Source organism: Rissa tridactyla, chromosome 4 (genome assembly GCF_028500815.1).
Source record: "Rissa tridactyla isolate bRisTri1 chromosome 4, bRisTri1.patW.cur.20221130, whole genome shotgun sequence".
NCBI lineage: Eukaryota > Metazoa > Chordata > Aves > Charadriiformes > Laridae > Rissa > Rissa tridactyla.
The window spans coordinates 22,304,980-22,328,745 of NC_071469.1; the positions used below are offsets into that span (position 1 = coordinate 22,304,980).

General features: G+C 38.2%; 1 protein-coding gene across 2 annotated transcripts in view; it reads left to right on the forward strand.

Annotated features, from left to right (window-relative positions):
- NRDE2 (NRDE-2, necessary for RNA interference, domain containing) overlaps window positions 1-22,861 on the forward strand; it is a 34,310-nt gene extending 11,449 nt beyond the window's left edge. Inside the window, exons 4-14 of one of the 2 annotated variants that reach the window (XM_054201289.1) lie at window positions 454-603; window positions 2,091-2,553; window positions 2,743-3,145; window positions 6,573-6,706; window positions 8,751-8,871; window positions 10,891-11,069; window positions 11,771-12,157; window positions 13,189-14,117; window positions 16,386-16,524; window positions 21,347-21,418; window positions 22,078-22,861. In XM_054201289.1, the coding sequence (XP_054057264.1) occupies window positions 454-603; window positions 2,091-2,553; window positions 2,743-3,145; window positions 6,573-6,706; window positions 8,751-8,871; window positions 10,891-11,069; window positions 11,771-12,157; window positions 13,189-14,117; window positions 16,386-16,524; window positions 21,347-21,418; window positions 22,078-22,203 (3,103 nt within the window). In that variant the 3' untranslated portion in view covers window positions 22,204-22,861. Of the gene's footprint in view, window positions 1-453; window positions 604-2,090; window positions 2,554-2,742; window positions 3,146-6,572; window positions 6,707-8,750; window positions 8,872-10,890; window positions 11,070-11,770; window positions 12,158-13,188; window positions 14,118-16,385; window positions 16,525-19,965; window positions 20,265-21,346; window positions 21,419-22,077 lie in introns of those variants that run through there. The other variant, XM_054201290.1, reaches the window with a different exon arrangement.
- The last annotated feature ends 905 nt before the right edge of the window (window positions 22,862-23,766 follow it).

Sequence of the window (23,766 nt, forward strand, 5' to 3'; positions counted from 1 at the left end):
ACTGCAATTCATAAACCACTTTGCACACTGTTTTATCAAATGCATGGGTATAATTACAGCTAATCAACATAATCCTTTTAAAGATCATCCTCTTTTTCTTAATTGTAGCATCTTTACTAAAACAAAAGTAAATTTTAACTGTAGTAATATATGGCTTTCAGATTATGGTTTGCCAAGCAATTGTTTGGTTAGATCTGGTTGTTACCTTCCATAGTCCTAAATGCAACTTTTGCAAGCGCGAGGAGTGTTTGTGTTTTGTTTCGATAGTCCTATTAGTGTATTTGTAATTACTTTTTTCCAAGTGTGTGACTGACTTTGCAATAATGGATCAGGTACCATGACTTTGAGTAGATTAAATTATCATGAACTACAGAAATGCAATGTTTCCTGGGTTTTGTAAATGCTGAATACGGCCACAAATGTTTAGAATATACTACTTCTCCTTTTCTTCAGTCTAGATAAGAAAACATCAAATCTTGCCAGCAGTCGCTTTGTTTGGCTTGATGATATCCAGGCTTTCACAGCAGAAACCTACAGAATAGACAAGAAACCAGACCCTGCAAACTGGACCTACAAATCTCTGTATCGAGGGGACATAGCAAGGTACAATGTGTTGGTTTCTATTGGTATTCAAACTATCACAGAATCACTATCTCAAGATTCATTAACTTGAGTTTGGCTCTGAAATTTTTATGTAGAAGATAAGAAGATAAGTGAATAGTTGATTTCAAAATTTGACTTTGCGTTGGGCAGAAATATTTTAAGAGGGCAAAAGATGCCATGAAATAATGGGGAAAAAAGTGCATTATTTTCATTTTTTCTAAAAACATTCTCTGTATAGTGGACTGCAGGCATGTGAACTTTTAGAACTGTCATCCGGAGGTGGCAGCATGGGGGAGATTCAAAAGCATGGTTTTAAGGTCAGAAATCTTGGATTCTGTTGTAGATGATCTTTGGGCGAGTGCCCTTTTTGATCTCTGTTCTGTTTCTGTGTCTGAAAGGGAAATGAAGGTACTGATTAATTCGTAGTAGATTTGTCAAGAGGTTTACTTACTTGGGTAGTTTGATATCCTTGCAAAAAAAATTTACAGGTACTTTCTTAGCACACAGATTCTGTCTTAGATCACCCAGACATAGTGCCAAAGGGTATCTGTCTTATGCGTTGCTACATTTCAAATGAGTATTGATGAAATTGCATATCCAACATCCTTTGTGGGTTACTGGTACTATGATGACCCTTAGGAACATTTTCCTGCATTAACGGAGAATCTAAAGGAACTTACACTGAGCTCATGCATTATGTATGTACACTCACTTGTTGATGTTCTCAAGGAAAATTGTTTACAATATATAAAAAGTAATTATTTGTGGAGGAGGGAGGATTTATGGTTTTTATTTTTGTAGTGTTTAAATGTTTGCAGTAAAATTGCCTGGTTACAATTCATTCCAATTTTCTGCCACCTTTGGATTCTCAGACATTGTTTGAGATGAAAAGTGTTATTTTAACATTGCACGTCACTCTGCCACTGAAATTACATTCTTGGTCATATTTTAAGATGGTATTTTCTTTTCTTAATCAATAGGATTATTGTGGCCTTTATGAACCTGGCCTCTCTTTCCTCTCCCTCAGCTCCTCCCCGCCCACTTCTTGGCATATAAAATGTATAGAGGCTTAGGGATACAGAAAGATATTATTAGACTGAACCACTGGTTTCTGATTTTTGAGTTTCAAATAATCTAATCTAAATAGCCTTAAATGATGCTGTCTGTTGTTCTTACTCCGAGTTTGTCTACGTGGCTTAAAATGATAGGAGGAAAAATAATTTTTCTTCTGCTGAGTATGAAAGATACTGTTGAACTCAGAGGAGGCTTAGTATGATAACAAAAGTTGTGATGGCACTGAAAAAATGTAGAAATTGAAGCCTTAATTAAGGAGAAAGTTATGAAGTTCTTCCACTTTTGAAGGTCTGCCCATACATTATTTGGGTCAGTTTGAATTAAAGTACTTCTTCCATGCTTTATTTCAGAAATGGAGGTATCTTTTCAAATGTTTATTTTGAAAGATATTTAATTTTATTTTTCCTTCTAAGATATAAGAGGAGAGGAGAGTCCTGTCTTGGAATAGATGCAAAGAAACAGTGTATAACTTGGGACACTTCTGCATCAAAAAAGAAGCAATTACAGAGGCGACCTGAGCGCTACTTCACAAAGAACAATGTGAAGATGCTGAACACAGATGGGATTCCTGTTTGCAATAAAAGTTCTCCGTCTGACTCAACTGCTTTTATACCAGTTTTCCAAATGGAAACTGATGATTTTTCTGACACAACGGAGGTAAATCCTCTTGGGATTTATGATCCATCAACTACAGGGTGGCTACAAGGAAAAGAGTGCAAGGGTGCAGAACATGAGCCTGTAAATACGCAGCAAACAATGCAAAAGCCTGGGATAAACATTAACTCCATTCTAATGACAAAAGTGGAAGAACATAACAAGAAAGTTAGAGAAAACCCAAGAGATATTAATGCATGGATGGAATTTGTTTCTTTTCAGGTATGTTTTCTGATAGACCTGGTTGCTTATTATAAGTAATAAATAGGTGAGCATTATATGTTTAGGACTAAATATCTTCTGCTGGTAAAGAAGGAGCAGTTAATTCATCTTCATAAATGTCAGCATTTTTCTTGTGATTCTGGTGATGGTTCTTCCTAATGTTGTCATGATTTCTCTTTTTGTTTTAAGGATGAGTTAATGAGAGGACCTAGCCCTTACGCCAGTAAGGGAGAGCAAGAAGTAAGAAGAAAATCACTGAAGTTAATATTAGAAAAGAAACTGGCTATTTTAGAGAGGGCAATTGAAAGCAATCCAAGTAATGTTGATCTGAAACTCGCCAGGTTGAAGCTTTGCACAGAATTCTGGGAACCACCAGCTTTGATCAAAGAATGGCAGAAGCTAATTTTCTTACATCCCAATAATCCAGAACTGTGGAAGAAATATCTCCTGTTCTGTCAAAGTCAGTTTACTACATTTTCTGTTTCAAAAATCAATAGCCTCTATGGAAAATGTTTGACTACGTTGGCAGCTGTACAGGATGGCAGCATGGTATCACATCCTCTCCTGCCTGGTACAGAAGAAGCTATGCTAGGTAAGGTTCTTTCTGTTTCATGTCATGGTCAGAATGGTCTTCATAGGAGCTGACTACATTCTCTGTAAGAATAGACTTTCCTGTGTATTGCAGGAAATTTTTATTCTCTTCAAAATGCCTGGCATCCTCATCTCTTAGCTGAGAATTAAAGCAGATATTCCAACCAAATATGAGTATAGCAGATGCTTTTCTTCCCCAGGGGAGTTTGTGATATAACATCCAGTAAGGTCTAATGTGCTTGAGCGGTTTACAGTACAAATGTCAAGGCTGGAGAATAGCAGCCAACAGCCGAAAGATGTGCTTTTATCTTTGAAAAATGTTTATTAACAAACAGAAAAAAAAAAAGTTGGCTTGTTAAAAAACCAATTATCTCTTGTTCAAAAGTTTTATAGTTAATTATTTTAATCCAGAAAAGAGAAGGGACATGGGAATTCTGATGTGAAATTTTCTTGAGCATCCCAGTTCTTAGATGGAGAATTCTAAACTGTGATACCACTGGATCATGCCTTTTGTATTTATTGTATGCATATAACTACCACTTATAATTTATTATATAATTACCCCTGGAAGGAAAATTAGTCAGATGGTTAGGATGCTGGACTAGATCCAGGGAAGAAACGAGTTCATGCTCAGTTCTGGCATGGGCTTTAAATTTATTTGGAGCTAAATGACTTAACCTATCCCATTTGAATTTTACTTCTCTACCTTGGAGAGTCATTGTGATTATTAATCTATGAATACACTGAGGAGGGGGAAATACTACTGTCACCATGAATATCTTTGTTGTTTGGTTGTTGTTTTTTTCATTTAAAAATTTGTTTTAAGTTTGTTTTAAGTCTAGAGGAGACTATTATGAAGCAGTCCACATTTCTTCATATGTGTCATAGGCCAAGGAACCTCTATTTTTATTCAAGTCCTGCAATTGCTGTTTGAGCAATGATGCTATCTGTTTATGCAATATCCAATCTGGACTTACAGATCAAGATTCCGGCTTACAAATTGATTTCAGTTATTCAGATGTCTTATGGTCTTCAGTTAATTCATCTTGGATCAAGCACTCGAAAAAGTGCTGTGAAGGAAAAATCCTGTGCTGGCAGGTGGATATTGTACTGCCTGATAGTTTGTATTTGCTTCTGCTGTCTCTGATTTCCAACTGTTCAGTCACTTTGTACACAAACCACAATGAATGTTTTTCATGAAAAATATATTAAGACTATAATGATTTGTTTATGAATGCTGTTGAAGGGTTTGGGTTTTGGTTTGGTGTCTTTCCCTCTTTGGAATTCAAATGATCGGAGTCGAGAAATTTCCAGTGGGGAGACTTCTTGATCTGAGATTTTTATTTTTTTTTTTTAAGAGACTCAACTATCTAATTCTTGGGTTGAATTTGAACTGACAGTGTACTCATTAGGGAGATTACCAAGTTGTTCATTAAGATAAATATACAAAGAGTTTCACAAATTAATTATGAGGTGCGTGGCAGTGTAGGTGTATGGTAGGCCTGTATCTTCAGCCTTTGACCTTTGCTAATGACAAAGTGTAAGAGCTAATTTTAAATAGTGGTGGATTATGCCATCTAGTGTTCAGTTCAGTACACAGTACTATCTGCTTGGAAATAAGTGGGTGGTTTTTTAAACATGAAATTTAAGAAAGGTTAAAATCTATTTAAAATTATAGATCAGTTTTTACATAAATTTTGAGATAGCAATTTGTAATATTTTAATTTTACTAGAATCTGCTAATGTAAAGCAAATGAAGGCAAGCATTCTCAAATTTTGCTGTGGAAAGGGAGTCCTGTCTTTCAAATTATACCTACTTGCTGGGGAGAAACGTCCTTATCTTTTAGGTCAGTTCAGCTGCAGAAGTGTCTTAGCATCAAGGACTGAATTAAATATGTATTCATGCGGTTTTCAGATTTTCGCCACAAAGAAAATGCCGATCTTTGCATTTCTTCAAATATAGTTGTTTTTTTTTTTGTCATGCCAAAAATCTTACGCTGTAATTTATTTTTGTTTCCAGTTTGACAGCAAGTCCTGGTGAGATATTCTCTACCTTCAGACTATTTTAATCAAACTTCCTCTGTTTGAAGCTGAGAAACTAGGAAAGGACAACTTTTTCAGTGTCATTTAGATACCAAAATTGATGAAAAAAGTGCCTAAATTGGTTAAAATACTTTGGAAGGCTCTATTATATACTTAAACATACTTTTTTGTTGTTTAAATATCTTCAGAAATCTCAGAGTCTTTATTATCAGAAACAATCATTGACTGTGTGGGAAAAATCAGATGAAATGCCTAGTTTGTGTGTTCTAGTTGAATTCAAATTTTTACGTGTGCTCATCGGATGTAAATCAAAATACAAGAAAAAGGAGTAAATCATTTGCTACTTAGTATTAAAAACTAAGATGATCATTAGAAGCAATTGATGCGAACCTATGTTGTTACCCATGTGTGTATCTAGGCACTTAGATATTTTGATTATGTAAAACCCTCCAAAGCCAATGCATTTAGTGAAGAAATAATAGTTCTTGAAGAACTGTTTTCAAAACTGTCAGTGACTTATTTAAGCCTTGATGTATGGGGTTTGGGTGCAAGCCAATTAAGATTATGATTTAAAGCAATTTGGTTTTTGAACAGCTATTGTTTTGTTAAGACTTGAGTGTAATTTGGAGTGGTGGAATATCTGTGAGATGTCCTTGAACTGCCTCGTAGTAGAGGTGTTTATAGTACCTGCTATTTCTTCAGCTCTTTCCATTAGGACTCTCATTGAGAATATATGAATAAAAAATCTGGAGCTTTGCTTTCCTTTTTAAGCTGAGACTTGAGGCTCAGTGTGCAGTATGGATATGGCAATGATTACAGAAATAATTTGTCGAAGAGCAAGGGATAGGACTCTTCTCTACTTTCAAGCAGTAATACTTTGGCCAAAAGACTGTACATCGCTTAACTGAGTTCTTATATAAAGGAAAAGAAAATGAGAATGACAGTTGGAATGAAAATGTTATATTGCCAACATACTACCAATGTAACCATCTCATGAAAAAATTAGGCAAAAAGGATTTGTGTTGTAATCACTTACAGTGTGAATTATAATAATGCCCTGCATCTTCAAAGAGGGCTATGACCCAGTCTGTCAGATGTTGAATAAACTGCAGTTGGGACCATTGTGTATAAGTTTTATTCGTCAACAAGGACAGTGCATGTTTGGCATGAATAAAAAGTCATCGGTTTGGTGCGTTTAAAGTTAATTAAGTTACGACAATTTTGACATGCATTTATGCTAGTTACTCCGAGTGTTTTGGATTTTGATACTGTTCCAAAACAATTATGCTCTACAGCACGTCTTTTGTGTATTTGTGGGCTGTAATAAAATACTTTGCAGCAAAGTGTATTTGAAATACTAAAATTTTATCTTCTTTACTTTACAGCTATATTTGTTCAGCAATGCCACTTTCTGAGACAGGCTGGCCATTCTGAGAAAGCAGTGTCTTTGTTTCAGGCTCTGATTGACTTCACCTTCTTCAAACCTGACAGTGTAAAAGATCTGCCAACAAGGGGACAGGTAGCAATTTCCGTTTAAATGCATGTATATGCGTGTGCACTACAGAGAATGCTGTAACAGAAAAATGTTGATGAATTTTTAAGAGCATAGGGAAATATTTTTAATCACAACTTACTTTGCCGTTCTTCAAGGTGGTGCTTGCATTGGAAAAATGCTTGTGGGTCCTCTGGAACTGTATGCCAAATGTCTGCTTCTATTGTATGTAATAGAAGTGTGATAACTAGTCGTTTCATGTCCTCTTTTTTTCTAATTAAAGATGGAAAAAAATGAGCTGGCTGACCAAAGTCTGTGTCTAGTTAGCGCTTCCCCTGCTGCTTTTCCCCAAAACTGCTGTTGTTTTGTTACTGTTGTTGGAGAAAGCTGATAGGACCTATAACCTCTTTCTGTTCAAGACAGTTCTTGCGAATGTTTCTTAGGTTCTCTGTTACCATTTTTTGTAATTCTTTGGCTACATTAGGAACACCTTCATGCTTTAAAGTATCTTTTATTTGACCCTTGAGATTCCATTCAGCTTATTCTGTTAAAGTACTAAATCACTTATTCTCTCAGTTTGCTCAGGCAAATGTTGGGCATGCACCCCAATATTAATCAGTAAGTTAATATTCAGAGGGCGCTGTTGCCAATGTAGCATCATCCCACTGAATTGTTGGGAGCTGCTTCCTTTTCAATGAGTGGTGGGAAGGGCCACCAGTTAGGCAGCTGGGCTACCGTAGAGGACAGAAATTAATTTTCCTTTTATTACCTCATCTTCTTCCCCAACAGCTACTACTGAGACTGCTTTTTTTTTTTTTTGCTCTCTGGATTAATGTTGTTACCCACTGGTGGAGCAGTCTTGTAGTTCAAATAATAGGGGTGTCCTCCTAAAGAGCCAGAAGTTTAGGGTTCAATCATAATTATCATGCAGGATGGGAGATTTGGTATAGTTAAACAGATAAAGCTTGAGTTATACTTTCAGTCACTCGAAAAACCTCAAGATCATCTGATGTGCTTAAAAACTCTTAAGAAAGCAGGATGGAAAGGAACCTCAATTTAAAAGGACAGTGTTTAGTTTGCAAAGTGCAGTTCTTGAAAAAAGGAAAATGCCAGATTTACAGCTGATCACACATCCTGCCCTCTCACAGAAGCATTATGACTCAATCTTGAATTACTTGTTTCCGTACTGTTTTCACAGTTCACTTTCTCACTTGGAGCAAAGAATAAATCCATGAGGAGCAGAATTAGGCTTTGCAGTTGCTGTAAGCCTTGCATTTTCTGATACGTTGATGCTTGATTTTTCTTAGAGTAAATTTTATTGTTAATATTTGTGTTAACAGTCATATCTCAATGTCCAAGCCAAGGTTTGGTACACAGTAGAAGCATGTAATAGGAGAGACATGGTCATTAGAGCTAAGTATACAGAAAGCAGGGGAGGAATTGATGAATCTAAAGATGACAGATTGCATGCAGGCAGTGACAAAGTCAGAACTAGAACCCTGGACTTCTATTTCACTGGAAAGTGCCCTGAAGTTGTTGAACAACCAGAGACATGAAACACCTTACTGATCTTTTCCTCTTGTCCTCAGTTCAGTCATATTTATGTCCAACTGTAATATTTTTATTTGACCGTAGGTGTATGATTGTCTGAATTCTGTTCTATTAGCCAAATTCTTCATGGTCGCGTGGAAGATAGGGAGGATAGGAGATTTGCTTTCTGAAAGCCACATCTTGGGGACTTTGGCTGCCTATCCTTGAAGGATCTGTATAGGACGTTTGGCACAAAAGTCTTTTGCTTTCTTTAAAGCTTTAATACCTTTTAAAAACAATCTTTGTGTTCACGAGAAGAGCTGACAACAGTCTTGCTATGCCACAGGCATAACTGAAGTAATTAGCTGTTCCTGCTGAGTCTTAAGTCTAACAAAGTCTTTAGCTACGGAAGTTGCACCCAGATAGGTGATTTTAGAGTCTGGAAAACCTGAGTTGACTTTGTACAGACTAAGTGTTTGTACAACAGCAAAAATTATTTTTCTGTATGTTTTCTTTTGGTTCCCCCTATCCGAAACAACAGGTGGAATTCTTTGAACCCTTTTGGGATAGTGGAGAACCACGAATTGGAGAAAAAGGAGCAAGAGGCTGGAAAGCCTGGATGCACCAACAAGAAAAGGGTGGCTGGATTGCTCTTAAGCCTGGTATGTCTATTTCAGTATGTGTAGTTATACATCTGTGTATTCTTCTAAACATTTTGGTTAGAATGATACAAATTGTTTCTTCTCATGTTTTTGCATATGAATTTAAAAAAATACTTACCAAGATTAAGATAAACCATATCACACTTCACAGGGAAAAGCATGTGTTGAGTGTTCTATGTATGATATCGTTTATGGAATATTGTTGTCCTTCCTAGGGATGAGAATTGAGGGAGAGGATGGCATATCCTCCACTCTGCGATGAAAAGGCTAAAGGTGTGAGTACTTTGTTTAGACTTGTGCCCATGTAAAGTTGAAAGAAGCTACTTCCCTCAAGAGCCTTTCATCATATTGGTAGACCAGGTGGAATTACAGTGTTAGATGCTGGTTGCCTTAAGGGTTCCTAGCTTAATTATTCTGTTTCTAGAATCAGATTTCAGTGTCTCATAGCAAATAATATAGTAGAAATAGGAGGAAAACCTCTCCTTGCTCTTTGTGATGCAGAAAACAAAGGAATTGCATCTTCACTTGGCTGGAGTGCTTCTGGGCAAGCAGGGATGCAGAAAACACACCTTCCTGCTGCTTAGTTCCACCTTGTCTTCTGGTGCACAATGCTTCCCTTAAGGACTATTTCTCAAACAGATAGATCTTGAAGGGAAGCAGGGGGCTGGAATGCGTCTGACCAAAGATGAGCTGTCTCTGCTTTTGCTGCTCCTCTGTCGTAACAACTCTAATGAAGCAAGTTTTGTCCTGCTTTTAGTAAAAAAATGGAATTGGAAAATGATGCTGTGCTTCCTTTGTCCCTGGATTAAAATGGAATTTCCTTGTTCCTTAACTGAGGTCAGCAGTTCCACTCCTGATGGTTGTAGACATTTTGCCCACAAATTGAGAAGACTCATTATAGAGAAGAGGACCACTGCCAGTCTTGGGCAGGTCCAGCATATATCAGTGCTTTTCCCCATTTGTGTCAAGCCCAAAAGTTCAAATCTAATGTATAATCGGGTGTAATCTCTAAAACTCTCAATTTTTCCAAATTTTGGTTAGATCATGGAAATTATGTCATTTTTCACAGAGTTGCTGACTAAAGGAGAGGCTATAGATCACAAAAAGTAAAAATCTTGCCACCAGCTGTTTGTGTTTAAGAATTGGGAGTGGGAGTGTTTCACCTATTTAATGGCAAACATCAGGAAGAAGAATTTGGAGGTGGCATAGAAATGGCATGATTTTTGTACAAAAAAAATACTGCAGGTAACTATAGATTTTGAGGACTTTTTTTTCCACAACAAGAAGAAAGAAAAAGGTATTTGAAAAATCTCTACAAGCTTTCCCTTAGCCTACAGGTGCTTATCAATTTCAGCACAGAATTAATATATTGCTGTAACAGGAAAAATATGCTAATTGCATCTAACAGTCTGGAAAGATCATCATAAAAGTGAGATGTGGTTAAGTACTTCCTTTTGTGTGTGCTTAACGACGTTGGTTGTCTGAATTGCACATTAATTAAAATGTTGAAAATGCCAGGTATTTTAAAGCAACGTTGTGAAGCTTGGTTTATGATGTTTAACATTATAGTGTTACTTGTTACCTACAGTGGTTTTCTCAAAATGTTTTATGCACATGAGTATTGATAGAGCACGTTTCCAGTTGTGTGTTGAGGTATGAAGAACCTAAGTTGCACAGAAAGGTGACTGACTCTTGTCTGTTGCTTGCAAACTGCACCTCATAAAAGTGGTCCACAGCCTGTCAGTGTTTTATTTTCTCCTCTATGAGAAAGCTTGAGTCCTGACACTGATTCACTGGTTCAAGAAGTTTGGAAACCTCCTACTCTTACAGACTTGGTGTCAAAACGGAGAACTGTGACATGGAAATTTGCAGCTCTGTCTTGTGTCTGTTTTATTAACACTGTGTTTGTTTACATTTTTAAAGTAGTTAAATTGTGTGTTAAGTCTGGTCTTTGGATTTGGTGGATTAATTTTTCTTTAATAATTTTGGTGTGGTGGGTGTGTCTTGATTTGGTTTTAGATGATGACGATGATGAAGAGGAGATAGATGAGGATCAAGAAATAAAGGATAAAACTCTCCCCAAGTGGCATATTTGGTTGGATATTGAATATTCTCGTGAAGCAAGGCATTGGTTACCTTGGAGGCCAGACAAAACCAAAAAGGAAACTGAAGAAGATTGTGATGATCCAGAAAGACAGGTCGCTGTGATACAATAAAACAAGGGGAGATAAGATGAATTATCCTTTCATTTGAATTCATTGCCAATGGATATTTTAGAAGAGTAATCCTTTTCTTCATTTGGAAAAAATTCTTTTCATTGTTTGGAATTCAAAATTTACCTGGGGTTTTCTGCTGAAACTGGTGAAATCCATGGGAAGCTCCTGGTGAACTTTGGAAGGGCTGTAGGCAAATAGTCTGTATTTGCTGTTCTGTGATTTCTCTCATCTATACGTGGAAATGTCACAGAAATCTGTGTTTAAGAAGATATATGCATTAAATGAACAAAGGTTTTGTTGCCTTCAAGTCAGATAGTTGGATTTATTTTTTTTTTTTCTTCTTAGGAGCTAGGTCTAATCAAACATTGATTTTCAAATAAAAATGTATTAAATGGTCTAAACAATAATATCTTTCATAGCTTCATTGTATAAGTTTTCTGTGAAGATCTCTGATATTCCAGGGCAAAGAAATCTCTTGATAGCAAATTTACAGTCTGACTAGAAGAACAGATCACCTGTTTAACTTGTTTTGTTTTAATCTGAATGACATTCTGTTAGCATTTAATAGTAATAACAAATCTTTATTGACCTGAAAAGGTTTTTCAATTACATAAATTATATAAATGCTGATTTTATTTGATTGCATAAATTAATGGAGTTTGTTTTAATTTGGATTTTTTTAGGTATTATTTGATGATCTTGGACCATCTTTAATCCGTCTTTCTAATCCAGATCTTCAACGTCAACTACTCTACTCATTTTTGCAGTTCCTGGGGGTTCCATGTACAAGCAAACTCTTTCCTTCCAACCTCTATATTGCCATGGATGAAAATAACATCTTTGACAGTGTGCTTTCTGATGAAAAGCCACTGACTTCTGTTCATTTTCCACTTTCTGGATTCAACAGTATTGGTCATATGGACACGATGCTGCGACGGAGACATCACATAGGCCACCATAAAGAAGGAGAGGAGTTCGTACAGAATGTTTTTCATGTTCTGTTCCTGCTGTTTTCAGGAAAGGAGAAATGTAACCTGTCCATTTGTTGGTTACAGTATGAAATATCTAAGGTAATGAGGAATTTGCATAGAATCACTTTTGTGATGTGTGGCTTTCTTGTGTATTAATGTTTATATTAATTAAAATAAATATTGATGAAAATTAAGTCTTGTAGGACTAAGTGTTCAAATCAGGAAATGCCATTTAAGATTGCACTGGGGGGGGGGGGGAAAAGCCCAAACCCTTTCCTTCAGTACATGTTACACAGTAGCATACATATAATGAGTTTTCTTGCAGTCTTGGATAAATGTTATTATATGGTATGTTGTATGGTAGACAGAAATGGATGCAAGTGATTTTTTCCAAAGCAAAGTGAGTCAGACAAGTACTTGTACCAAACTGTTCTACAAAGTGCATAATCCCCAATACCATGATATGAGCACCTTATCAAGAAACTTACTACTTCCTGTACAAGTTACATTTGTAGTGTTATTGAAGGAAATAACGCCTTGTCACTTGAATATGTATTTATTTAAGTAAAACTGCTCTAATACATGCCCACAGAAGGAAGAGAGTCCAGGTTGTCTTCCTAATGCTTCAGAAAGTTTAGTATTATGTTTCCTTACGGAGAAGTTCCTTGTCTTTTACCCAAACACTACCGACCAGAAGACCTCCTGTCATCTTCCCATCCAATCTCCACATTTGTCTGTCAGCACATTCCCCACTCTGAAAAGCTACTTGGAGGTTTAATTGTGCTAGTTAAAAGCTGCATCTGGCCAGACAGGATCATTTGTTTTCCTTTTCTCAACCATTATAGGTTAGCAGCTCTTGTTTTGAACAGTTGGCCTTTTAAAAGAGCGAAATTTTGTATTACTTAGTGGCAGGGGTAAGAATGATAAGACTGTGTAATTTGACTATGTTGGAGGGAGCTGACAACAGGCAGTTGTGACAACCTACAGTACTCTGTAGCAACAAATCTGGCTGGTGGTGAAATACAGAACAATATGGAAACAAACATAGTAATGAAATCAAAAAATGCTGTGAGGTGTTTTTTTCTTCTCCCATCCCTCTCAAAATTCGTTCTGTTTATTCTCCCTTGCAGGTACTTCAGTGTCTCCAAAGAAAAAAGAAGAAGAAGCTGAAAGCGCAAGGGAGGAAGAGTAAAAAGTTGGCCAAGAATCTCCTTAAAGCACCTGACAACCGAAACCACCTTTCTCTCTGGAAACTGTATGCCTACTTAGAATGGCTGCTTGGTAACATCGATGATGCCAGGAAGGTATTTGACACAGCTCTCGGCACGGCAGGGACAGGAGGACTGAAGAGTCCCCAGCTCTGCAGCCTCAGTCTGCTTTATGCTCAGCTGGAAGTGGAACTACTGGAAAGTCTAGAAGGAGCAGTTATGTCGCGTGCTGTTCATATATTGACCAAATTGGCTGAAAGTGGACCATATGTGCCATATAGTGGACAAGTGTTATCTGTGAATGTCTTGAAAGCTCGTAAAACGTATGAGCATGCACTGCAAGATTATTTAAGTAAAACACCAGTTTCTGATCAGGATCAGGTCAATGATGCTAATCAGCTGGTTAACTTGGTTGGTTGTTATGCACTGTTCCAGTATTTGACTGTTGGGATTGATGCTGCAGTATTAATATATGCGCAAACTTTGGAAAAAATTGAAGCTCCTGGTCCACAGAAATGTGAAAATACTGAAGAGAGTTTTGGCATTCAAAATTTTCCCACTGCTCTTGAAGCTGTCACACTGCTGCATACAAATTTACTCAGATTCCACATGAAAATTAGCGTTTATCCTTTGAATCCTCTGCGAGAGGCACTAACGGAGGCTCTGAAACGGTATCCTAGCAACCAGTCTCTTTGGAGGTCATATATCCACATCCAAAGGAAGTCTCACAGTGCTAGCAAAGCACGAAGATTTTTTGATGGTGTCACAAGGTCTACTAACTCTTTAGAGCCATGGCTGTTTGCAATCCAAGCAGAGCAGATGAGAAAAAAACTCATTGAGAATGTCCAGAGGTAGTATCTTGCAGCTCCTTATGATTATGCTTTTTTTCGATCTGTCTAATCACTTAACAGAGGAGAGAAAATGCTATCATAGTCCTCATTTTGCAGATAAAGAAGCTGTGGCTAGGGAAGGTTATTTGTTCAAGACTGAACAGCAAGTCAGTGGCAGAATCCTGAATAGAAGTAAAGACCTAGGTGATAGTCTCACGTCCTTTCTACTGGATCAGCTTGTGTGTTGCTTTGTGTTTGATTACTTGCTACTGTCATCAAGATGGTATGCATTTCTTTAAATAATTTTTAAATAACTAAGAGCCTGCTTAGATGTCCAAGGCAGACACTGTGAGCTTAGAAACTGCTGCATTTTAATACAACAGCAGTAAGGAGGGTAATACAGAGCTACGCTGCAGTTTCTGGCAGCTCACCGCCCTACTACTCCTGGATCATAGAATACAGTCGTGGCAGATCTGTTTCCATAGTGAGTACTTGAGAATTTAATTTTCATATGGGGCTGTTGTTACGTAGAAGAGGCTGGAAATTTCCTGAATTTGCAGCATGGTCTGGGCTCAGATTTTTTTGCTCCTGGGAAAGGTGGAAAGGGTAGGAGATGTGGAGAACAGAGGTATGTGTTCATTCTTGAAGCTTAGTCTCTAACTGTTGTCTAACAGTTGCTTGGAGCTACCTATCCACAGCTACCTACGTATCTCTAATAACATTGGCAGCTTGGTTCTTTGTGTCTGCACATAGCAACAGAGATTTCTAGGAAAATGTTATCTGGAAGCTTTACATAGCTGTAAGCTTACAATGGTCACACTTGATGAAATTACAGAATTATCAGTATACTTTAAAATGACGGTGCACCCACTGCTTTGATTGCCACAGTCTGGTAACAGGCGTGCATACGTGATAGTGACATTCAAGAGCTGTCAGTGTATGTCATCCTAAATTGTAATAAGAATTCAACAGCCACCAAAAGTAAAGGAGGATTGTAATTTGATCTACTGTTAATTACAGACTGACACTATGCTACATTTTCATTATTGTTACTGGAAACTGATCTTAAAATTCCAGAGTGATGATTTTCTCTGTGACATTTAGTTCCTTTCCAGATTGTTCTCTGCTAGCATAGCCTTTCCTGTAAGTTGTATTTGTGCAAGGATGAGTTGGATGTTGCAAGAGCAGAGCTGAACTACTGCAACAGAGAGATAAATGGCCTGTCAGTCATGCATAAAAGTAATGTTTATGATGTTGTGACAAACTAAGAAAATGTCTGTACTGTGTGCGACTATTTCCTATTCTGTTTTGTATTTCTGCCTGTTTAAGTGCATGGAATTCATTCAAAGAAATGAACGTGAAGGGTAAACCAGTAGCATATGTAAGTCAGTGTGAGGTACAATGCTTCAAATGTCTGACTCCATGCAGAGTAGATTACATCATTTTCCCTCATGGCAAAGGTTAAGATAAAATGAAACATGACCTGAAAAACCCTTGAAAAAAGAGGCAAATTAAGGGCAAGTATTAAGGGTGAGTGGAAGAAGCTGGCAGGCTAAGAGAGTGCACGCAGACAGAAGTAATGTTGCCATGAGTGCTACAGGCTGTTTCTTCAAGGTCAAGCATCAAGAATAAGACACCCTGTATCAGCTGTAGATAGAAATCAGTGCTTTGGAGAAAAATACCTGCCTGGAATTTAGGGCATTTGAATCACTAGGTGAAAAAGAAAATTTTTATTGTAATCATGGTTGAGATCCAGAGCTGTAATCTAGGCCTTGATCCAAGACCAACACAGAGCCTTTCAAAGGCAACACAGGTAAATTTGAACAGGCTTTCCTGGGCACCAGAAGAAGGCGTGCTCACCTAGACTTGAATTTGGTTTGAGCTGCCATGCCAAGCTTGGAACAAAAAATGATCTTGAATGAAGACTAAGATAAGTGTTTTAAGATCATATGATAGTGGATTATTGTACTCAAAGAGAAATTATCTCCTCCACTTGGACAGGGTTAACTTTTCAACATACTAAAGGAATTTTCACAATAATACCTCATTTATCTCTTTTTTTAAAAAAAAACCCTGATTTTCCTATTTAGAAATCTGTTGATTAGATTAGCAAGTGCTAAAAATGTGGTTTATAATGTTCAGAGTTTGTAGCATGAAATGCAAAAATCTGGCTATATACGGTGCTGTGTGTACAAAGACAGTACATTGATCTTCACCCTCTCTTACCTGGATGTGGTTCTTTAGCTTGGGTTTAAGGGATTGTGGTTTCTTTTTTCCTCTGTGTTTCAGGGCAGATGTTGGTGAAATACATTCTACTATTCCTGAAACTGGGTTAACAAATCGGATTATAGCTCTATTTGAACACGCAACTCAAAGTGAAAATGGCACCCATTGTCCACTGCTGTGGAGAATGTATTTGAACTTTTTGGTAAGAAAAGAGTATCACTTTTATTATTTTTCTTACTATATTTGGAATTTTTCATGAACACAGCTACAATACTGTATAAAAAAAGGAGTACTAAATGCTGCCATACCTATACCATTTGCAAGGTGCTGTATTTGAGTTGTAATGCTCCTTTTTGCTGGGAATATTAGGGAAAATGTAATTCATATGGATTAGAAGGAGTAATAGCTTCTGACAATGTAGTTTAGATATAGATGCAGGCAAGTTATTGTGGCTGACATCTTACATAGATAAAAAATATGTCATAAGATGTCAATAGATGGATTTCACCCAGTCTTACTCACAATATAAAGGTAAGTGGGCAGGGGAGCAAAATTTAATAGAAGAGGAAGCAAATTGTAGACACTTAAGATTTTATTATTGTTGTATAAGTAAAATCAGCAAAGATGACTTGTATTTATGTTTTAGAACTACTTTAGGGTTCTGTAAGGAAATATTTCTGTCAAATCTAGATCCTGATTCTGTATAACTTCACAGAATCACAGAATGGTTGAGGTTGGAAGGGACCTCTGGAGATCATCTTGTCCAACTCCACTGTTCAAGCATGGCTACCTAGAGCCACTTGTCCATGACAGTGTCTAGATGGCTTTTGAACATCTCCAAGGATGGAGACTCCGTAACTCTCTGAGCAATGCCCAGTCACCCTCACAGTAAAAAAGTGTTTCCTGATGTTCAGATGGAGCTTCCTGTGTTTCAGTTTGTGCCCACTGCCTCTGGTCCTGTCACTGGGCACCACCGAAAATAGCCTAGCTTCCCTCTTCTGTATATTTTCTGTTCAGGTATTTATATACATTAATAAGATCCTCCCCGAACTTTCTCCTCTTCAGGCTAAACAGTCCCTGCTCTCCAGTCTTTCCTCATAGGAGAGATGCCCTAGTCCCTTAGTCATCTTAGTGGCCCTTCGTTGGACTTTCTCACTGTGTCCATGTCTGTCTTTTACTGGGAATCCAACAACTGGACATAGTACTCCACGTGTGACCTTACTAGTGCTGAGTAGAGGGGAAGGATCACCTCCCTCAACTTGCTGGCAGTACTTTGCCTAATGCAGACCAGGATACCATTAGCCCTTCTTTGCTGCAAGGGCACATTGCTGCCTCCTGTTCAACTTGGTGCTCACCAGGACCCCCAGGTCCTTTTCTGCCAAGCTGCTTTTCAGGTGGGTGGCCCCCAGCATATACTGGTGTACGGGGTCATTCCTTCCCAGGGGCAGGACTTTGCACTTTTCCTTGCTGAACTTGTTGGTGTTCCTGTCAGCTCATTTCTCCAGCCTGTTGTGGTCCCTCTGAATGGCAGCATGACCCTTAGGTGTATCAGCCACTCCTCTCCATTTTGAGTCATCTGCAATCTTGCTGAGGGTATACTCTGTCCCATCAGCCAGGTCATTAACAAAGATGTTAAATGGGATTGGACCCAATGTCAACCCCAGGGGTACACAGCTAGTTACTGGCCTCCAACTAGACTTTGTTCCACTGATCACCACGGTCTGGGCCCAGGCATTAAGCCAGTTTTCAACCCACCTCACTGTCTGCTCATCCAGTTCTTACAGCAACCACTTGTCTATGAGGATCTTATGGGAGACAATGTCAAAGGCCTTACTGAAGCCCAGGTAGACAGTGTCCACTGCTCTCCTCGTCCACCAGACCAGTCATTTTATCGTAGCAGTTTATCAAGTTGGTCAAGCATGACTTTGAGTGAATTCACACTGACTACTTCTGATGATTTTCTTTTTGTTCATGTGCCTGGAAATGGTTTCCAGGATTAGCTGCTTCATGCCCTTCCTAAAGATCAAGGTGAGGCTGACCGGCCTGTATTTCCCTGCATCCTCCTTGCCCTTCTTGAAGATAGTAGTGACATTTGACTTTCTCTAGTCTTCGGGCACTTCTCCCAATTGCTGTGATTGATCAAAGATTATCAAGAGTGGCCTCACAATTACATCTGCCAGCTCCCTCAGCACTTGTGGGTGCATCCCATCAGGGCCCATGGACTTGGGTATGTCCAGTTTGGTCAGGTATTCCCTGACTTGATCCTGGTGCATCTTCCTTGCTCCATGTTTTCCCCCTGGTTTCTGGGATTTCTGAAGGCCAGTCTTGCTACTAAAGAGTGAGGCGAAGAAGGCTTTCTGTACGTCAGCCTTTTCCATGTCCTGTGTAACCAGGTTCCCTGCCTCATTCAGCAGTGGGCCCACGTTTTCCCTATCCTTCCTTTTGTTACCTGTGTACTTAACAGAAGGCCTTTTTGTTGTTTTCGACATTCCTTGACAGGTTCAATTCCAATTGGTCTTTATCTTTCCTAACTTCATCCCTGAACAACTTCCAGATCTGAATTAGAAAAAAATTATGCATGAACATCTGTATGGTTTGGATTTATGGTGGAACAAAGAATATGGTAAAAACACTATTTTATGTGGGCCCTTCAAATATTTTCTTCTGTTTTCTCCATACTATAAAAACCTTGCCAGACCAAGATTTTTTGATTGATTGACATTGAAGCAAGCAAGGTTCAGTCCACATCCAAAATAACTGCATGATAGGGAAAACATAACAATAGGTTTATAACTTGCCTTGAATTTTCACAACCTTTTTGAATCTTAAAAGCTGTATACAAAGGTTATGCTAACTAGCATTGCAGAATAACACCAGAAGGCAATAATGTTCATTTCTTCATAGTTCACTGTGGAAGTACATGAACAAAATCAACTTCACATAGGCAGTTTCATCATCTTGGTTCTTTTCTTGCTTCTCCAAAGTGCAATATGGAAGATTAAAACACAAAAGAAATGCTTGGAACTCCTGTAAGGGGAATTTCTTTCCACAGTATTACTCCTCTGTTCATGTCCTCTGGCATAATAAGTTGTCAGAGGAGAACAGCAGTTAACAGGCTGTGAAATACAGAGGCAGCAGGGGAAGGAGAGGCTCTGGTTTTGTGTTTGAGAAGATCATAGAATCATAGAATCACAGGGTTGGAAAGGACCTCCGGAGATCACCCAGTCCAACCCCTCTGCCAGAGCAGGGTCACCTAGAGCAGGTTGCACAGGAACGCGTCCAGGCGGGTTTTGAGTGTCTCCAGAGTTGGAGACTCCACCACCTCTCCGGGCAGCCTGTTCCAGTTGCTCTGCCATCATCACAGTAAAGACGTTCCTCCTCATGTTTTGGTGGAACTTCCTATGCTCAAGTTTGTGCCCATTACCTCGTCCTGTCCCCAGACGCCACTGAAAAGAGCCTGGCCCCATCCTCCTGACACCCACCCTTTAAGTATTTATGAGGGGAGATCTTATCAACACTTATAGATGATCTCTTGTGTGGGACTATTACTGTGACCATTTCTACACAAATACGTGCTTGTAATTACATTTTATACAACCTTGTATATAGGCATGTCCAATTGGATTCCTGTTAGTCTTTACAGACTCCTGATGAGACTCTAGTATGCACAAATGCTAAGGTAAAATCACCCAGTGTGTATTTTATCACTAATGATTCATTCATAGAAAGCATCTTTTTCACAAGAACAAGAAGGAATATTTATTAGACGCTAACAAGACAGAGGAAAATACTACTTTTACAGTAACAGCTTTGAATAACATTGTGCAGAAAAGCAAAATCAATTAGAAACATTAAAATTTTCAGATATAATTGTAGAAGAAGTTGTGATTATCCAGTATTACCCTAAGTTCTGCAGATCTCTCCCTTTTCTCTTTGGGTGTGTCTAGATATTTGGTCTTCAGTATTTTGGGTAAAAGCCTCTCACTGCTTAAAAGTGCAAAGCTTTCATATAGATTTTGAAACAAACTATTTATCTTAAATTCCTGTTTATATTTTCTGAAATCATGCTTGACCAATCTGGTAGCCTTCTACAATGAGATGACTAGCTCAGTGGATGAGGGGACAGAAGTGGATATTGTTTATCTCAACTTTAGCAAGCCTTTTCCACTGCCTCCCAGAACATCTTCATAAACAAGCTGATGAAGTGTGGATTAGGTGAGCGGTCAGTGAGGCGGACTGAAATCTGGCTGAATTGCTAGGCTCAAAGGGTTGTTGTCAGCAGTGTGAACTCCTGCTGCAGGCCAGCCGCTGGTGCGGTACCCCAGGGACTGATACTGGGACCAGTGCCCTTTAATATCTTCATTAACGATCTGGACAGTGAGAGAGTGTACCGTCAGCAAGTTTGCAGATTATACAAAATCAGGAGTGGCTGATGTACCACGTTCTGCTGGTGGCTTGTCCAGGTCCCTTTGAATAACCAAGAGGCATGAAGATGAATAAGGGGTTGGAGCATGTGTTGTACAGGGAGAGGCTGGGAGACTTGTGATTTTTCAGCCTCAAGAAGTGAAGGCGCCTGGAAGATACTGTCAATGTATGTAAATACCTCACGTGTGAAGACAGAACCAGATTCTTCTCAGTGCTGCCTAGTGACAGGAAAAGAGGCAGTGGCCACAAATTGAAATATAGAAAATTCCATTTAAATGTAAGAAAAAGTTGTTTGTTTGTTTTTTTACTGTGAGGGTGATGAAACACTGGAACAGGTTGTCCAGTGGTTGCGGAGTCTCCATCCATGGAGATATTCAAAACCCAACTGGAGATGGTTCTGAGCAAGCCTGCTGTTGCTGACCCTGCTTTGAGCAGAGGGGTTGGCACAGGTGGAGCAGTTGCGTACCTACCACAATATATAGTAATAAGGATTCCTCATCAAAGGAACACTGAGCAGTAATTTCTTTGTCTCAGAGATAATGTTTTATTGTTTTAGCTATTACTGCATTGGAGCATGAACATTTCTTTTTCTCACTCAGGCTTCACTAGGAAAAACAGAAAAAAGTAAAGGATTGTTTTATAAAGCGCTTCAAAACTGTCCTTGGGCAAAGGTAAGCATAGAAAAAATATAAACCTGTCATCATACTCTAATTTTTGAAGTTCTGTATTAAAAAAAAAAAAAAAGTTAGGATTTAGTAGTTGTTGTGATGAGTTATATGCAAATGAAAGGAGAAATTTCTGAAGCAGAAGCACTGTTAAGATTTTCTGCAAATATGAGATGCACCTGCAGTGGAAACAAACATGGTTGTCAGTGCCATTTGTGTTTCAGAACAGAAAGGTGTTGCATTGCAGGAGGCAAGGAGATAATAAATTCCTTTCTGTGTGATGTAGAAGTCCTAGTGTCTTTTAGATCATGTTTTATTATGAGCAGGGTAGTAGCAGAAATATATAGGCAAATGAAAATGTACTTAATTAATAGTATAAGAAATTATTCAGGGACGCCTGCAGCTCCTCAGGTAATGTCTGTATATGCTGCTCTTGAAATTTGATCTTTTTTGAATAAAATTATTTAGTAAGAGTTGTAAAAAAACTTGATTAAACATCTGTCACTGTAGAAGAACTAGTTCTGTTTTCATATTATTTTAAAGAAGTGTATGATATTTCTTCTGTTCTTGTTACAGAGTCGTTTGCATATCTGCAGACTTCTTTATACTGTGTTTCTTGCTAGGATAGAAAGATGGCACAGTAAATGTTCTCGTTCTCTTTCTAGGTACTCTATATGGATGCGGTAGAGTACTTCCCTGATCAACTGCAAGAGACGCTCGATCTAATGACTGAAAAAGAATTGCGAGTGCGGGTACCTATGGAAGAGCTGGATCTACTATTAGAGGTTTAAAAGAAGACTGTAGACAAGTGGAGAAAGTACAGAAGCTAGTTCAAAACCTGTCAGTTAGACCTGTCTCTCTTCAAACAGGAACTCTGTTGGGTACTGTGTACTTTTTTCTTTTTTAAGGTTGAGTGGTTTGTTTTGTTTTTTTTTAAGGTTTTATATAAATTGCTATCAAAATGGAGTTCTACTAGGTGTAGCTATTCTGGAATCAAGTACTGCGTTTTGCCCACAAAAATGAATCCATTTCCCTGAAGTGTTGCTGGCTCCCACAGAAGGATACCCTCTTATAAATAGCCTCCTGTTGAATGCTGCCCACATTTCTTATTCTATTGTTTGAAATTACATTCCCTAGAGTTCAGTAGAGATTCAGTACATGCCAACTATGGTTTGGTGAGCAGCACAGGAAATAAACATCTGCCAAATGGATGCTTCACTGTTCTCCAGTTGGCGGACTTCAGTAATTTTCTGCAGCTTGGTATGCATGCGTGTGTATATTTAACTACCAAGTCAAACAGTCATTACATCTGTACATAAACTCTTAGTAGAAGCTAAATCTTTGCTTGAGCAGGCACCTATTTTGGACTTGTATTTGTATGTTTTGACAGATGACTGTTTTAATACGAATATTTATGGAAAATATATCTGAACATTTGAAAATTCAAAAGGAACGAATTATTTTTTTATTTCTTAATTTAATAGAACTGTGAGTGTATTAAAAATGAAGTTGTATCCATAATGCACCTCTAAGCAGCTAATTTTCAATCAAGTTTTTGTGATTGATTACTGTCTCTTGACCCAAATACAGGCAATCATCTTAAGAGAAGTCGAGGTCTGTTCTGCATTTAATCCTCACCAAAGAAGGCAGAGTAGTCAAAACATGACTGTTTAATTAGTAGCTTCTGTTCCAAGAGTCTTTGGGCAAGCTCCTAGAGAAGTAATATGAAATACAGGAACGATTTAAATACATAGTTCTGTTATATATTTATTTTATAAGACAGAATATGCTGAAATATGTGAAAGACTGTTTAGCATCCCTGCTCTTGAGACCCAAGTACTCAGAAACTGGATCTTCATCTGGAAGAAGGTACCTGCAGCCACTGAATGTCCAAAACTGTTTCAGAGGTTTTTCAGGAGAAAACTAACAACTGTCACAGCACTAAAACAATTGGGGGCGTCCAGCTGGGGAGATCTGATTACACGGAAAACTATGTCTGGACAAAGCCGTACAGCCTATGGCTTGGTTTTGCCTGTAGCAGCACAATGCAAGATATAACACATTTTAGCTTAGGCTGCACTTTGTTTATTTTTTTCTAAAATTATTTTTAAGTATTACAGGGAATATGCAGAATTTTAAATGGTGTTACACCACTTTCTAAGAGCTTTATAATTTCACTGCGTTGCAGGTGATGCTATAGAAGTAATTAATAAGGCTTTGTAAAAAATACATATTTTATTTTTAAAATCACAGCTTAAAAGTTTAAAACAGTTTAAAAAAACAGCTCCAGAAGTGAACTGGAGGTCAGAGTCACTCCTCTGCACTGAAAAGTAACATCACAAATGGTGTGCTTG